This window comes from Lingula anatina, chromosome 7 (genome assembly GCF_051362555.1).
Source record: "Lingula anatina isolate TDL-2025a chromosome 7, LinAna3.0, whole genome shotgun sequence".
In the NCBI taxonomy this organism is placed as follows: domain Eukaryota; kingdom Metazoa; phylum Brachiopoda; class Lingulata; order Lingulida; family Lingulidae; genus Lingula; species Lingula anatina.
In genome coordinates, this window is record NC_141773.1 from 24,302,610 (window position 1) to 24,319,553 (window position 16,944).

General features: G+C 37.1%; 1 protein-coding gene across 3 annotated transcripts; it reads left to right on the forward strand.

Moving 5' to 3' along the window:
- Window positions 1–280: 280 nt before the first annotated feature.
- Window positions 281–16,903, forward strand: LOC106158673 (uncharacterized). 3 transcript variants are annotated; one of them, XM_013534752.2, is made up of 23 exons: window positions 281–494; window positions 1,206–1,325; window positions 1,682–1,794; window positions 2,163–2,269; window positions 2,696–2,839; window positions 3,193–3,271; window positions 3,635–3,721; window positions 5,268–5,485; window positions 5,749–6,622; window positions 6,887–7,492; window positions 7,730–9,568; window positions 9,873–10,013; window positions 10,323–10,394; window positions 10,568–10,615; window positions 10,909–11,027; window positions 11,555–11,767; window positions 12,119–12,270; window positions 12,548–12,688; window positions 13,215–13,347; window positions 13,673–13,825; window positions 14,330–14,489; window positions 14,891–15,051; window positions 15,329–16,903. In XM_013534752.2, exons 1-23 carry the CDS (start codon window positions 416–418, stop codon window positions 15,378–15,380), a joined length of 5,811 nt encoding a protein of 1,936 aa, XP_013390206.2. In that variant the 5' UTR covers window positions 281–415; the 3' UTR covers window positions 15,381–16,903. The 3 variants fall into 3 exon arrangements, with proteins under 3 accessions (XP_013390206.2, XP_013390207.2, XP_013390208.2); XM_013534753.2 differs by having other exon boundaries at window positions 13,218–13,347; XM_013534754.2 differs by lacking the exon at window positions 3,635–3,721.
- The last annotated feature ends 41 nt before the right edge of the window (window positions 16,904–16,944 follow it).

The following is a 16,944-nucleotide window of genomic DNA, read 5'->3' on the forward strand; positions in this document are numbered from 1 at the left end:
TTTTTTTACTCATTTGTCTATTTTAAATTTGTCTATTTTCTGATTAAAATCAGAAAACTTAGGCGTACAAATAGCAAATATTTTTTTCAAATCTGTTTACAAAATTATTGGCATCAACATGAACATTCAGTTTGTTTTTTTCTAATCAAAAGATCATTTTAACTGGTTGTATCCGCTTAGGTAAGAGGCCAGCGGAAGTGCTTCTCTTAACGCCCAATCAAATTTAGCGTATTAGATAACTGCTCCAGCAGCTAATCGCAGGCCACGTTACAGTTTGTAAACACAGCTGCTATCTAGGTCAAGGTCAGTCAGGTGGTACAATACTCCCCTGTTCCAAATAACAAAAGTGTTGTGAGACTTTGACCAAAAGATGGCTGAAAATTGACCCGAGGAGGGCGAGATCAGCACGCGAAACATGTCGAGCCCTTTACCTGCCGTGAATCCCACCAAGAGGCAACAGAATATTCTTAAAAAAACGATCCAAGATTTAAAAGGTAAGCATGCAAAACGCAACTAACAAGATTCACTTTGCCCCCACTTTCCCGTGGCCGTTTGACAGCTGTTTGGAAACGGTTAGAACAAAACCTTATTTCACCACTCATCTCCCAAAATTTGCTCCTCACTTGAAAACTCTGGCAAAGTGTATGTTTTGATAGCAGGTATGTGGTGCTTACTTTTGACCTGTGGCCTTTATGATCGTACAATTACCTGTACAAACATGTACAGTACCCCAGTGTGATATAGAACTAGACGGCATGTGTCTTACATATACCTAAGTAAGACAAAGTAAGAGCAAAGCAAATCTCATGCATGAGAAAAACCCACATTCTTTATACACCCAGCATAATGCCTTGGCTATACCTAGCCTTGCCCTGATGTAGCCTCCTGCCCTGGCAGCCCATCATTCATCTCTGTAGTCTATCCCTTAAGAAAAAGTCCTAATAGGATGCTATAAAATCCTATAGGATTTTACAGAATATTAGGCCAATTTTCTATAGGATCTTATATGACTTTTTCGTTGAGGATGGCCTGTCTCCTATTTGCTGTTTTGGTGTATTCACCTTTTTGTTTTGGAGCCTAAAACTAAAAGATAAAGGTAAAGTTTATGTGGAAGTGATTTCGGCTCTGAAGCTGTAATTTCCCCCTTATCCCTCAACCCTATGAGCAAGTGACAGTTGTGGAATCTATACAATTTCTCATTGCAGAATGTATCCTGGAGCTGAAGAGTGACTTCCAGGACACGGGCTGTCCCATCACAGATGACTGTCAGACACTGCACAGGTTCTGTGCCAAGCTGGAGTACCTGCTGCAGGCTGAGCAGAAAGGTAAGTACCCCCCCTCCCCCCGGGGACTGTTTACACCCAGGGGTCATTGTCAGGGACTGCTTACACCCAGGGGTCTGGGTCCAATCCCCCCCCCCCCCCAAAAAAAAAAAAAAAATTATAATAATAAAAAGAAAGAAAGAAAAAAAACTTCATGTTTCAAGTTAGGCTTAACTTCAGACCAAATTGCTTGTGTACAGAGTACATACTTTAAGTTAAAATAATCATGATCAGTAGTAGTAGTCATCTGTGATAAGATAATTATTGGATGCCATTGTGGTTGTTGTTCTTATTGTTTCTTTAATTAAGTTATTATTATTATTATTATTATTATTATTATTATTATTATTATTCTACAGCCAAGACCACTCTCCTAGGAGGAAAGAAGGACTATTGGAACTACTTCTGTGACTGTCTGGGATCAACCAAGGGTCTCAATGATGGCATCAAGTTTGTGAAATCACTCTCTGAGGTACAGTTGGCAGTTAACACTGACGAGGAAATTAGATTCATTGTTTGGGGTAAAATTTATATTTATCGCTAGATGAAGGGGCCACACTGACAGGGCTTAAGCTATTAAGTGTAATTTTGTTATTTTCTTTGATTTCAATTACGTACAAGACCTTCTTCTTCCCTCTTTGGTAAAGGATAATTTCTCAATTTAAAATCTTTGTCAGTAACCTTACCATTTTCAGCCATAGTCTAAGTTAGAGATTATATTATCACTTTCAATTACTTTTCAACATTTGTACTAACATGTGTTTGATAAAGTAAGTGATATATTTTATCTCCACTGATTTTATTATGATATGATAATACACTGACATTATAACATTTCAGTTGAAGACCAATTTAGGCAAGGGGCGTGGGTTTATTAGGTTTGCTTTGGTACATCAAAGACTGGCAGACTCCATACAGCAGTGTGCTATGAATGGGAAGGTCACCAGGTGGGTTTTTTTAAAATCACAGGGTGGGTGCAATTAGGTCACAGGAAGGTGTAATTAGGTCACACGGTAGGTGTGGTAAATAAGAAGGTCACAAGGTGGGTTTTTTAAAATATTACAAGGGGGGCATAACTATATCACAAAGTGGGTGTAATCAAGAAATCACAATGTGAAGACCAACATTCAGTCAAAAGTTCTTTTGTAAAATTGGCCCCAGCGCAGTGGAAGTCTTAGAGAGAATTTTTCATGAATGAGAACTTTATACAGAAAAAAAAAGAATTCAGAATTTTGACATTTTTCCTTAGTCAACATTACACACTCCTCTTTGTAAGATGTACATGAAGAGATTTATTATACACTTGATTGATGAAATTATTGATGACGTAAAAATTGAATGGAAACTCATTTGCAGTTTTCTTCTTCTTCCAGTGACTGGTACTACGCAGGCTCAGTCTGGCTAATGCATGAATACTCTATGGAGGTGATAGCCAGCATGTATGACCTCAATGAAGTGCAGTTTGACCTTGCTCCCCATGGATACGACCTTGATGCAACGTGGCCGACATTTGCCAAGTTTGTGAAATTTCTTTTAGTTCTTTCTTTTAGTAATTTTTTATCCAAAAGAATATTTTCTGGAGCAATTGTTTCTGTCAATAAAATAATTTTGAACTATTTCTTAAACATTTATTAATAGAGTTCAAGAATTATTGAATTTTAAGAATAAGAATATCTGTATTGTCATTGTTTGTAAAAGATTAATGTCTCAGACTTGTTCCAAAGTACCCGATCCCCCCAAAATAATAATAATAATGTGAAATGCGATATTGGCACTTACAAAATAATTAGATTGGTTTAAGTACAAGTCTTAACTGTTAATAACAAAGTACAGTGACTTCTGACTACCACATACATCTGTTCTCTTCTAGGAAGACGTTTGGCTCGCCCAAGGGGTGGAACCCCCCTAGTAGAACCTCTAGTATGAACAGCCTCCTCAGCATACCCAATGTGAGTAGCCATTTATGAACTGCACTCTCCATATATTGTAGTATTTTTGATTTTTTTTACCGGACTTACAGAAATCGCAATTGAGATGATGTTGCAAAAGGGACTTTGAAAAAAAATTTGCTTCAAAAAGTATGAAAGTAATGTTACAGATTGAAATTTGAAATGTAGTGAGGTTTTATTTAATGAATTCAAGTAGTAATGTCCATGATGACATTAAGATATTCCATTTTCACTTATACAGGAAGGAGATGCATGATTTTCCACGTCTGTCTCCCTGTACTTAATTTAGAAGCATTCTACTCATACTTTTGTGTGTTTCATGCTATGTAGTACGTGTACCTGTAGCTGTGCCTTGTTTTCTAGGAGTCTCCCGGAGTGGTAGTAAAACTGAGTGAAGAAATTCCAGAATTAGAGATAGATACCACTAACTGGGGTGGATGGCAAGAGCAGGTTGTCTTGCTTTCATAATATGCCATATACCTCATCCTGCAGACCAGATAACATTCCCACCACCTTGGGTTCTTGCTGATGAGATTTTAAAACCTTTGGCTACATTTCAAGTTCCAGTACATGACCAAGTGCAAAAAGAGTTATGGAAATTATTATTTGCCATTGGTCACAAAACTAAGACTTTTTAGCAAGAATCCATCAGTGGAGTTTTATGCTCTCAGACCCATTCCTGCATGTTAAAATAGGAGGCATACCTACTCAGTGACACCTACCCGTATGACAAGCACTGAATTAACACCCATCAAGACATCTGAAACCAATTTTATTTGGATAATTTTTCCTGTAAAGTCAGCTTAAAATACAAGTCAGCTTTGTTGATGTGAAAATCAACATGTTTTGACACTGCTTAAAATACCAGTGGCTTCTCCCTTGCTTTCACTAAGGTAAAGATCTCTCACTGGCACCCTTTTCAGGCGGCACTCCCTGCCAGTGGCGCCCAGGGAAAGGTGCTCTATCTACACTTACCTAGGTCCACCTCTTCTGTTTTCCATTTTATTTATTCTCATGTCTCCTAGACTGTTGCCCACATGGTTGTTTTTCATTTTGTTTTCCTAACAATGGAGCAACTCTGATTGTGCAATAACACGGGCTTCTGTCTGTCACTGTTACCCAAGTTAGAAAGTGATCGAATTGCGATGTTCGTAATCATCATGCTCTTTTACGCTTTGTATGGTTTTGATAAAGAGGTTTTATGTTTCACTATGGATGTCTGAAGTCTGTTTTTCTCAAAGGTATGATATTCAGTGAAGTGTTATGTATTATCTGTTTAACTTGCATGCTTCGTGTGTCAATGTCTCTTTTCTTTCATTTCTATTTTCAGCTTTAAGTAGTAACCCGAGCCTTTAGAATATCTTCCTCATGCAAACTAAAAGCAATTTTGTATTGTTTGAATTGAAAAGAATTTTTTTACATGTTTTTTGTCATGTATCCCTCCTGTAAAAATGGCACAAATATTGGTTTAAAATGTCTTTATTCCTACAACCACAACCTACTGGCACTTTTTGGATGTGTTTCAGATTGAATTAATCCAATTAAAAGTTGCAGTTTAAGTGTCCTTTGCACAGCAGAAATAACATGATATTACACACGCACGAAAGTGTCTATGGTATGAAACGTCCTTGGTATGGGAAGTAAAAAAAAAAAAACTTCTAGATTGTCACTGAGGTGCAGTGATGTTGGTCAGTTACTTGTGATTCAGGGTCCCCACACCAGGTCTGTAGCCAGCATTTTCAAAAGGGAGGTTCTACTTCTGAAAAAGTGGACCTTTTATCATGAAACCTTCATGTACATGTACCTAGACAAAATTTTATCCACAGAGGACCTTTTCTTTAGCAAAAATTGGGGTTCTTTGGAACCCCTCCAACCCCCCCCCCCCCCCCCCCCCCCCAGGCAATGGGCCTGCACACACCTCTCTCCTGTAGGCTTGTTAATACATACCAGAAAGTCCTACCCAGCGTATCTCAATATGGCCCTTGGTTTATTTTAGGAAACCCCAAAAAGTGAGGGTCCTCCCTTACTGACACCATCAGAATCGGAGGTAGAGCAGCTGCAGCTTGACCTGGATCGCGCAGCGACAATGAGGACTGATTTGTTGCTAAAAATAGAAGAGATGGAAGGAGTGAAGGAGAAATTAACCAAAACTGTAGAAGACAAGGAGGGGAAGATGGAGGAGCTGAGGGAGGCATGCGGGGCACTGGAAGTCAGGTATAGACCAATGGCAGAAGTAAGGACCAGAAATTGGTCTAAATTTCTAGACCATAATGTTAGGCTGCTTTGACTTGAAACAGTTAGTTGTTCAATTAAACGGTACATTGAGTCTTTTTCATATAACAAACAAACAAAAAAATGTAATGTATTAGACTACGTAATGGCCAGTCTATTATTGTTAGTAGTGGATTATTGCAGAATTGAATATTTTGACCTGTTGATGTCAAATTTCAGTAAAACGAAGAATTTTTTTAAATCAGGTGTGAGAAGCTGTCCAATGAGCTGCAGCTGAAGCAGGAGACATGGCATGAAAAAGAAGAGAACTTGAAACAAAGGATACTTGAGCTGGAGACGTCTGTCTCAGAAAACAGTGAAAGTGGCAGACAACACAAGAAAGAGGCAGATTCTCTAGTTCAGAAACTAAAGGAACAGGAAACCGAACAATTTACAAAAATCCAGGAACTTGAAAAAACAAATTCTGATCTTCAATTAAAATTAAAAGGCCTTGCCCAAGATCTTCAAAGCAAGGAAAGTGAAAATCAAAAGCAAACTGAAACTGTAAAAAGTCTGGAAGTGAAAGTGACAACTTTAGGGGAAAATAACATGAGTTTAATGAAAAGAGTAGAGGAGTTGATCCATTTCAAGGACAATAATGCTTCCAATCAGCTGGAGTCTGCTAAGCATGTTCAGGAGTTGCTGGAAAAATTGACGGTGTCTGAGCAGACAACATCTGACCTGAAGTCAACGGTCAGCGATCTGTTGCAAAAGACAAAAATCTTGGAAGAGGAAAAGGAGAGAGAGGCACAAAAATTCAATGAAAAATTACAAAGTTTGGAAGCTGAGAACAGGGAATTGCAGAGAGACTGCGAAGCCCAGTTTGAGAAATTACAGTCAAAAGATTCCAGTCTGAAAGAAATAGTTCAGAGTGCAATGGAGAAGGAGGATATGGGGAAAGAAATGCTGCAGGCAGCTCAGAAAGAAAACTGTGATCTCAGCAAACAGATAGAGAACTTGAAGGCACTTGTCAGTGAAAAAGATTCTGTGGCAACAAGACTTCAGACAGATGTTGGTCACCTTAAAGAAGAACTCAAGAAGGCTGAGGATAAAAGATTGCAAGATTTGAAGGAATTACAGGTATAATTCAAACTTTGTATCATGAGTATAGCAGGAGTAATTTTGTAGCCACACTGTCTTTAAATATTTGAAAGTTGTCATTAATATGAAGGATATAAGTTAAATACAATTTTATTGAAAAGTAGACAACAGTTAAATAATGATTTCATATAGCTTAAGTGATAAAAATGAATTGCAATAATTTAATATATTTGCAGTATGGAAAATAACTAATATACAGTTGTGATGACTAAACATATAATATACACCTTTTATATGATCTAGAAGCAGATTACATTGTCCTTGGAGCAAAGAGATGAAGAAAAGGAAAAGGCAGAAAATCTTTTGCCTCAGCTTGAAGCCATGCAATTGAGTACAGAAAAGCAGCAGAAAGAATTCCAAGAAGCACTCTCAGCAAAGGAAAGCGAATTAGTTAATATGAAAGCTGACTTATCCAATCAGAAGGCATCTTTGGAACTACAGGTGACTGAGCTAAGAACAGTGGCTGAAGCAAAAGAAAAAGACAAAGAGCAGATTAAGAGTGACTATCAAAAACTTCTTGATGATGCAGAAAGTCTTAAGTTAAGCCTGAAGGCACAAGTTTCTCAAATGGAGAGCGAATTGAAGATTGCAAAATCTACCCTGGCAGACACCGAAGGCAGGCTTCAGATTGAGACAGAAAGCAAAGTGAACTTGGAACGCAGAGTTCAGGAGATCTTGGACGTTAGTCAGGAAGAATCTTCAAACGCATCTCAGATCCGCTATTTGTTGTCCGAGAGAGAAGAGGAAGTGAGGATGTTGACCTCCGACCTGTCTACTATTGGTCAGCTGGTCAGCAAAATGGAGGACACTGCTGCCAACTTAACTGATGAGGAAAAGGAGGATGGGAGGGTTAGTAAAAGAAATTAAAGGAAAACTGATTGTTCTAAGAAATGGATGGTATTTGCAAGACTTTTGCCCAGTAATAATGCTTCACTTTGTTTTAAATTGAAGTTAGAATTAAGACTTTAGAACGAAAATGTGATTTTAATGTGTGGTTTTTACATAAAGCCCATTTGGTAGTCTGTATTATTAATGAAGTTGACATGTACATCTCTTCAAATTCTTTTCCACCATTCATCTTTGCAGGAGACATCGGCTGTTTTTAGACAAATAAAAGAAAAAATTCAAGTGCAAAAGAAAAACAGGTGTGAATTACAAACTCGGATGGAAACGCTGCAAACTGACAAATCTGACCTAGAAATCCAGGTGAGCACTTTAAATGAAAAGAATTCCCAAACTGAACAAGAAAACAAGATGCTTCAGTTACAACTGGCAGATTTGCAGACACAGTTCAGTAAGTTACAGACGACAGAAGCTGACACAGCTTCCCAACTTGAAAAAGCCACTAGTGCTCTTCAGCTAAAGAAGGAACAAATGGCAAAACACCAGTCTGACTTGGATAGCGCTAAAGAAAACATCGAACACCTTACGGCTCAGCTAGGCAATGTGGAAAACATTCTGGAAGGTAAAGAAAAAACACTCTCAGATCTTATAATAGAGAAACAAATGCTGTCAGACAATTTTCAGAAAGTCACCTTGGATCTCCAGAGCTCTGAAGAAGGAATGTCGGAATTACGAGTCAGAATCACAAGTTTAGAGGAGGAGTTGTCCAACGCCACAGACCAGATCAGCACCCTGGCCACCCTGAAGGAGGATCTCACTGATAAACACTCCAAGCTGCAAGAAGCTGTTGCCAAACTTTCCCAGGACAAAGGCAGATTATTGGAAGAGAAACATGATCTGGAGACAGATTTGGAAACCTCGAAAAATGAGAAAGATTCATTGTTAAAAGATCTGGAAGAGATGAGGGGGCAGCTAAAGAATGCTTTGGAGGTCACAGTTGCCAGTTTACAAACTGAGCTGAAAGAGGCGTCAACGCTGAGGGAAGAAATAGAGGATAAGTGTTCTACTATGGCGCGGGAGATTGAAGATTACAAAGAAAAGTTTAAAAAATCGGATGAGTTGAGTAAGAAAATGAGGGAAGAGGAGCAGAGAAAGTTGGGAGCAAAGGACTTGATCATTGCAGAATTGAAAGAAAATATGTCAGCTCAAAGTGCCAGTTTGGATGCAAACATGACTCAACTCGATGCCCATGCCTCCGAAATCAATGATCTTAAAGCCTCGTCAGAACTGTCTCAGTCTCAGTTAGAATCTGTGACCAAGGAAAGAGATGTGTTGCGGTCAGAAAAGGAGTCCCTGAAAGATGAACTGGATACACTCAGTGCTGCATTCAGCAAGGTGAAGTTCGAACATCAAGTCGTAACAGAAGATGTTGTTCAGTTAAAAAAACAATTAGTAGAAACAGAGGGCCAGTTGAAAATAGGGCTAGGCAATGTCAAAGCATTGGAATCTACCAAAAACAGCCTGGAAGAAGAACTTGAACAAGTTCAAGGAGAACTTGAAGAATTACAAAAAAGTTATGACATAGTTTTGACTGAAAAACAACAAATTCAAGAAAATCTTACCTTGACTGAGAGAGACATACAGAGTCAGGTCAGTGATTTGATGGCCCTGAAAAATCAAAATGACGAAAAGTTACGGACATTGATGGAGGAACACGACAGGACGCAGCAGACTCTTCAGGCAGTGAAGGAAGAAAAGTTGGCCGTGGAGTCAAAATTGGAGGAATTCCAGACCAAGGATTCAGAGAGTCAGGAGAGGGTTTCGAGCTTGTTGGCGGAAAGGGAACAGATGTCGAAACAAGTGGAAGACTTACAGAGAGAACACCAGGAAAATTCCGAGTCTGTTCTGAGCCAGATGGAGGAGGCTAAAGCAGAGATGCAGAAACAGTCGGAAGATTTTCAGGACCACATGACCAAGATGGAAGAGGAGTGGCAGAACCAGAGGAATGTTTTAGAGCAAGAAGTGTCTTCTTTGAAATTCCAAATGAGCGCCGAGCAACTGCAGTTTGAAACTGCCCTGAAAGTAAGTAATAGCCATTGTTTTTGTGTTTCACACTTTCACAAAAATGCATAATCTGCATAGATGTAAGTTGATATATAACATTTACTGAAATGCACTTATGGTGCAAATTACACAGAATGTTTCATTATGATAATTAAAATTACGGTTACTGATATTGCATTTTTCTGAGAACAAACAACTATCATATAAATATTTTGAACCAGAGATAATTTTTAAATAGTTCTACTGAAAGAATTTCAGCAATGAAATTGATGATAATCTTCTCTGAACAAAATGTCCACCATCTTGATGTTATTTCTTTCAGAGCTACTCCAGCCAGCAGATGGACATAGCCAAGATGACAGATCAGATGTCAGAGCAGGAGACACTGATCCAGACGCTGGAGATGCACCTACAGGACATCAAGAATGAAAGGGACCTGGAGAAGGAGCAGAATTGGAGAGAGGTGGGGCTCTCAGGGATCCCTGGGCTATTATATATATATATATATATATATGCACATATGCTTGCACACGTGCACACTATTTCACAAACAAGTGCTTTCATAAACATGCTCATACACACAAAGTTGCAAACAGACAAAGAACTGGAGAAAGGAGTGTCTTATCATTCTTTGGTCATATGCACACGTTTTAGTACTCACACATGCTCAGACACAGACACACACTTTAAAACACAAACACAGACCACTGTTGTCTGCCTAGCATTGAAATTTAAACTATTTTTCTGTTCATAGTGACCTGTCTTCTTTCAGTTAGAGGAGCTGAGACAAGGACTGTCAGAAAAAGGAGAGGAGTGTAAACTGATGAGTGATTCTTTGAGGAGGGTATGTCCTGAAATCATTGTAATAAAAAAAAAAATTGTGTAAAGTCTACATATGTGAGTATGTAAATGTATATGTGTGCGCATTAGATTGCATGTGTGTACATTGTAGATGTGTAAGTATTTTTATTGTACTGTTATCAGTTGAGATTGATGGTACTTATTCTTTCTCCACAGACCAATTCTTTGCTGGATGAGGAAAGGAACTTAGTGCTGAAATTGAAGGTATGTCATGTGCATTATAATTTTTGCAAATAAATCATCTTTTTATGTGGCATATGGCTGAATTTCTATTCACACATTGCACAATTTGCCCTCAGATTGCAATGTGAAATGCTTCACTTGTTTTTTTTTTTTTTTTAATTTTGCAAATGAATCAGTTGAACAGAAAGCACTTTTGATTTCTTTATAGGACTTTAGAAAACCATAATGATTTTTTATGTACGATTAAAAATAATGAAAAATACAACTGATACAATGTCCTATTAGTTTCACGTCTCTGTTGAAAATTTTCTCAGAATGAAGCCCAGAATGTGAAGAAAAGCAAAGATGCTGTGATAAAAGAAAAAGACAAAGAAATCCAACAGTTAAACATAGATATGGTGGAACTGAAGAAGAAGCTGATTAAATTGATAAAGTAAGTCTGGAGTAATGTCTGACACTGTCAGCTCTTTAGATCTCAAACACTGAATTAAATTAATATATCATGATATTTCAGTTTTTTGGCAAATTCATACACAGTTTGAAGTCGCATTTTTTTAGTTTGTATGATTTTTAAAAGCTATTTTAAGATATTTTTAATATTGACAAAAGTTCCGAATGTTTTAGACGTAAAATCTGGGCATCATGGCTATACTATAAATATTTTGATTTCAACGTATGATTGACTCAACACTAATAGATTTAAGGAATGTCACAGTTGAGAAAAAAGTTCCAATTTTATCACAATCCTTGTCATTGTCTCCAAGTATAAAAAATGGTACTCAACATTATGTTGAGAAATGTGCTAGGTGAGACAAAGACCACAATTCATTTTCAAGTCAAGTGTCTTAGTAACCATCCCTGTTACCATCTCTCTGGAGAATGACAATGTAGTGTTTAGAAATGCCTTAGGTGAGACAAAACTCACAATTCTCTGTCACAACCTCTCTCTGTGTTCTCCAGGGAGAAAGACAACCTGTGGAAGAGGACAGACAAGCTGGAGTTCGAGCACAGAATGAAAGCCTCGGAGAAGTGGATGGACGACAGCACGGTGGCACACTGCCTGGGCTGCAAGTCTCAGTTTTCGCTGATGCTGAGGAAACACCACTGTCGGCTGTGTGGGAGAATCTTCTGCTGGAAGTGTAGTGATAATTGGCTGGATACCCCTCACAGCAAGTACGGATATGATGTGTGTGTGTGTGTGTGTGTGCGCGTGTGTGTGTGCGCGTGTGTGTGTGTGTACATGCATGTGTGTGTGTGCTTGTGTGTGTGTGCATGTCTGTATGATGTCATATGGAATAGAATACTTGTAAATCTTCACCTTTGATTCCAATTCTCATGTGTTTTGTGATAAATCTTGTGAAATTGATTGTTCTTTGGCCTAAGGTGAAACTTAGATAAACATTGCCTAACTGGAATTACTGTGTAACTTAAACAAATTCTTTCATCCCAACAATTAATTAAGAAATACGGACTATCTACTGTATACATTGCTACTCCAAATATTCAAACTATTTATCTATTCAGGCAGAAGGCCAGGGTGTGCAATGGCTGCTATATAGAGTACCAGGAGGTGAGGGACAAACATCAGAACACTTCACTGATAGAGGAAGAGAGCGACTCAGAGGTCGACCAGACGGAAGATTTCAGGAAAAGCCGCAGCAGAGAGCTAGATAATGGTGAGGGTTTGTTAGTCATTCGAAATCAGATTTGATACTGTTTCAGTCCAGCCTCCATCAGAACGTTGAAATTTTATCACTTGCTTCAGTATGTCTTTCTCTAATTTGACTTTTCTTGAGGTGTTGCAAATAGATAACAAAATTTAAATTAGAGTGCAGGTAATTGATAATTTTGCATAACTGTTCAAGATGTGTTTGTACCAAGTAACATTATATGTATTTGATATATCATAATAATGTTTAAGATTTCATGATAACTGTGTGTAAAATGTTTCAGAATCCCCCACTCCACAAGAAAGCCCTCCTGTAGGGGGAGCTGTACAAGAAAGCCCTCAGACAAAGTCTTGTATAGAAAACGCATCCAATGTAATAGAAGAGGGACCAGGCAAAGGATCGTCTCCTTCACTGAAGGAAGAAGGTTGATCTACTGAATTTTATCATTGTCATAATGATACGATCGTCAGTAAAATAGCATATAACAGTAACTATTTGAAGTTGAAAATGTTATTGCAACATTATTATTAATGAGATTAAGGCAAATTTTTTATACAACTTGTATTTATCGCAATTATGCACCAACACATTAACATAATTGTTAAATATTTTTATTTTTGCACTAATTGGAGCGTCTCTAAAGCAACATCAGTCAATTGTCATGGAAAAAATATTAATGAAACAAAATGTTCAAGTGATAGAATAGGACAAGTGTGAACTAGAATAGTCACAGCATAAATCTTACAGTACACACTATTGTCACTTTTGTTCAAAGGTTTTCAAGTTTAACCTTGTTCCTTATAAAAAAAAATCCATCTGGATAGGTGAAGATAGATCAGCATTCTTTTGTCAGAATAAAACAACATGAATGGGATTGGATTTTAATCCAATATATATTTTAGAAAAATTAATGATACAAGAGAATATATTCTTCTCTCCTCTGTCTCCAGCAGCCATGATGTCTTCAGTACCAGAACCGGAAGCAAGTGGAGACAACCTCCGAAAAATGGTGACCTCTGCCCTGGGGAATGGGGACAGGAAACACAAGACTGTCAACGAAATAGATGACACCAAAGAGACGGGGTATGGAAGACGGGGAACGATTTGTGAATTTTTTGTCACAAGTTTGAAATTGACCATTCTTACTTACTATGAAATGAACTAATTTTTGTTTTATTACACTGGTTTTGTCACATGATTCATAACTGTTGTTCCTTCCATTCAGAGAACTGTAACAATATGACCAAGTAAACTGTGTTTGTGATATTTTAAATAAAACCAAGGCCAAATTCTCATAACTCTGGTGCACATATTTTGCTCTTATGTATGTTTCAACAATATTATCAATTAATTTTTCTTGCTGCTCTTCATGTGATCAGTTGTCATTAAGAACTAGTAATTTTTCTAGAACTAAACAAAATGGCCATCCCTCCCCTCCAAAGGCGACTGAAATACCATGTGCCACAGCTGTTCACCATGATGAAACTTTTGAAGAGATTACGGATGAAGAAATTGCCAAATCCTTGTCAGAATCTGGAAAATTTCTGCACAGCCAAGAGGGGTGAGTAACTGACAGGATGACTTGCTATGTTGAAGCTACAAGCTGATCTAAAGCTTTCTTGTCACAAACTAAGACATTTTTTTACTCGCGAGAAATTTTTATTTCCCCTCAGCCATCGTCCTCACATATCTCTTGTGAGTAAAAAAATTCTGATGTTTCAGCATGTCTGTTACTATGTCTATAAATACAAATCTAAATACTGTAACAAACTATAGAAGCATAGTAAAACAGTATGGTTTGATGAATCAGTTTTTCATTGTCTCGTGCATGAAGATAAATTAAAAATATATATATATTTATATTTTGACCCTTCTCAAAGGGCTTTGATTACACCACTGACTGTTGTTGTATGCAGAATACATGTAGGATTATCATGCCTCATAGGTAGGAAAACATTGATTAGTCTTTTCAGAAATTATTTCTTATTTTTTATCAACGATGCATTGCTTGTTTTTGTGATAATCATGTATAAACACTTAAATCTCTCTCTCGCTCTGTGTTCAGACTGACGAGCAGTTTCACATTGTCCGCAGAGGAGATAGAGAACGGTCAGGGAGTGGTACCTGATGACCTCTGGGTGAAGGCTGGACAGTCCTTTGCTGTGCCTGTCTTGATTGAAGAGCCAGGAATTATCCTCTGCTGGGAGTTTACTACGGATCCTAAGGTATCTTGAGTGACAACAGAATCATAATTTATGTGTTCAAATTTGTTAATATGTGTGTGTGTGGCAGGGGAATGGATGTGGGTAGGGGATGGTATCTTTTTCTGATTTAGATTCATTAGGGATCCTTGAAGATAGTTATTTTGATAGAAAAAAGAAAATGTGTCTTTGTTTTGTGTGTGTGTGTGTGTTTTTGGAGGAAGGGTGCTTTAAGATATTGAAATTTTCTTTGCTATGGATATCTGTATCTTTATGATCATTATAATAATTATATGACATTAATTATCAAGAATTTTAAAATATTTATGTCCAAAATAAGGAAGAAAGACTGTATGCTATAGTATCTATTTAAAAAACATTTAATTAAAAAAAAATACAATATCTGTTTATCATCACTATTTCAGAACATTCATTTTGCCGTGACGTATAGGACCAGTGAGGAGACGGCCCCGGAGACTCTGATCCCAACCACGAAGGTGAACTCGCATAAGAAACCAGTCACTGGGGAGCTACAGGCACGCCAGGCGGGGCTGTATACACTGATCTTTGACAACACTCGGTCCAGGTAATAATAATAATAATAATAACCCCTAATGATTTTTAACAACAAAAGGCCAGGTTAAATTTCCATATTTATCTAGTAATCGTCTGTCGTCTGGACATTGGAGCGTTGTTTTTATACCCCCTGGACCCCCCTGCAGAATGCCTTGCAGAATATGTATATATCAAAGATTTCAGTAATTGGGTAATTTTAAATTGTACAATGATTGATATTAATTGGTTCTAATAGGGTCAAAGCTATAGATAAATGCTGTGACAGAATTATATATTTTTTGTTCCAGGTTCACCTCAAAGAAATTAAGCTACCACTTGGAGATTAGGAGGGATAGTTGAAATTACTGATGACCATGTTGGGAGCAGGTGCCCTGTGAGGCATGCCCCCCCCCCCAAGCTTGCGCAGTTTTCCCATTTTATCCCCTTATCAAAAAAGAAATTAGAGCAGATCAAAACATATGGTGCAATGTTTGCCTTCCCTGTGCCTATGTGTAATAGTCTCCCTTAACTGGCATATGTATGAGAGGATGCTAAGCCAAGTATGGCAAAAATAAGTTACTGTGCGCACCCCCCCCTCCCCTCGCATCAGATAATGGGAAATCTCAGCTGTTTCAAGGGGCGATATGGAAAGACAATGTTCCTTGAATGCCCCCCCCCCCCCCATCATCCCTCTCCATTAAGAATTCCATAGCTTACAGATATTAAAAAGCAAATAGTTGTACTTACTCATCTTTCAATCTCATATTTTTATATAGCAGTGAATAGGCCTTTATTTATAATTTTTTTCTCTAACTGTGCCATGTTGTTTTTTTTTCTGAAATGTTATGTCCAAATTTTATCTCAGAATTTTGGCTGAAATCCTATTATCTGTGGTAAAAAGCAAGCTTAGGGTAAATGTATGGATATTTATTACATGTCAATATTGTGACTACCTCCAGTCCATGTACAATGTTTCTCAGCTTGCTGCTCTATTCTGATTATGGTGGAAATACTTCTCTATAAACTGTTACTCTTGTAGGTAGGAAATATGCTCATTTGCCTGAACTTTATCTTATGGAAATGTTAAATATTGGGTTGTGGATAACTTAATATTAAAAAATTTAGATATTTTGGGGGTAAATTAAAAACCACTAAATAAGTTATTTACAAGTGCTTATTCTGAAGAAAGATAAGCACCATAAAAACTAAAAAAAAATTATAAAACAACGTTTAGATTTGATTCAGGACACAGAACTATTACCCTTGTTTTAATATCAGTATTTGTATTTGAAAATCCAGTGCACCTTAGTTTCCATACATAATTTAATAAGTGAACCAATGACAAGTTTTTTTTTCATCTTGACTGGTAAGTTACTGTACAAATAAAATATTTAGAACAATTTGGATCCTAGAAACTTGAAATTACTAGCTTGTTTTAAAATACTGTATGTTTATGTGCCAGTCAAAACATGCAGATCACTAGGGGCAATGATGCCACTATGCTTTTATGTCAACTTGATTTATTAATTTATACAAATGTTTTAAGATTCATTTATGAAAACTTAGTAAAAATCATTTAAATTGACTTAATAATTATATTATTAAATATGTTTTGTATGGTTTAATTTTAGCATTTAATTTATCAACTTTGTGATATAAAAAGAACATCTTCAGAAAAAAGCCTTTTTGGAAGGAGAAATATGACATTTGTAGTATCAAATTTTAACTCGCATCTATATTGTTTCTAATTAAAAATAAATTGTACAAAAAATCATGCTGCCATCATTATAATAAGTTCACTTCTATCTCTGTCACAAAGTTACATAATTGTGTTGTACAAATGTTATTGCTTAATGTTAAATTAATAAACTTGTTATTTTTAATTTTACGGTGTCTTTCATTTATCTATTGGTAATGCAGAATA

Excerpts from the sequence above, each read along its gene's own strand:
- LOC106158673 (XM_013534752.2), top strand. The coding sequence starts at position 416 with ATGTCGAGCCCTTTACCTGCCGTGAATCCCACCAAGAGGCAACAGAAT. Across the intron at positions 1,795-2,162 it reads TTGTGAAATCACTCTCTGAG|TTGAAGACCAATTTAGGCAA; the intron begins GTACAGTTGGCA and ends ATAACATTTCAG. Across the intron at positions 2,270-2,695 it reads ATGAATGGGAAGGTCACCAG|TGACTGGTACTACGCAGGCT; the intron begins GTGGGTTTTTTT and ends TTCTTCTTCCAG.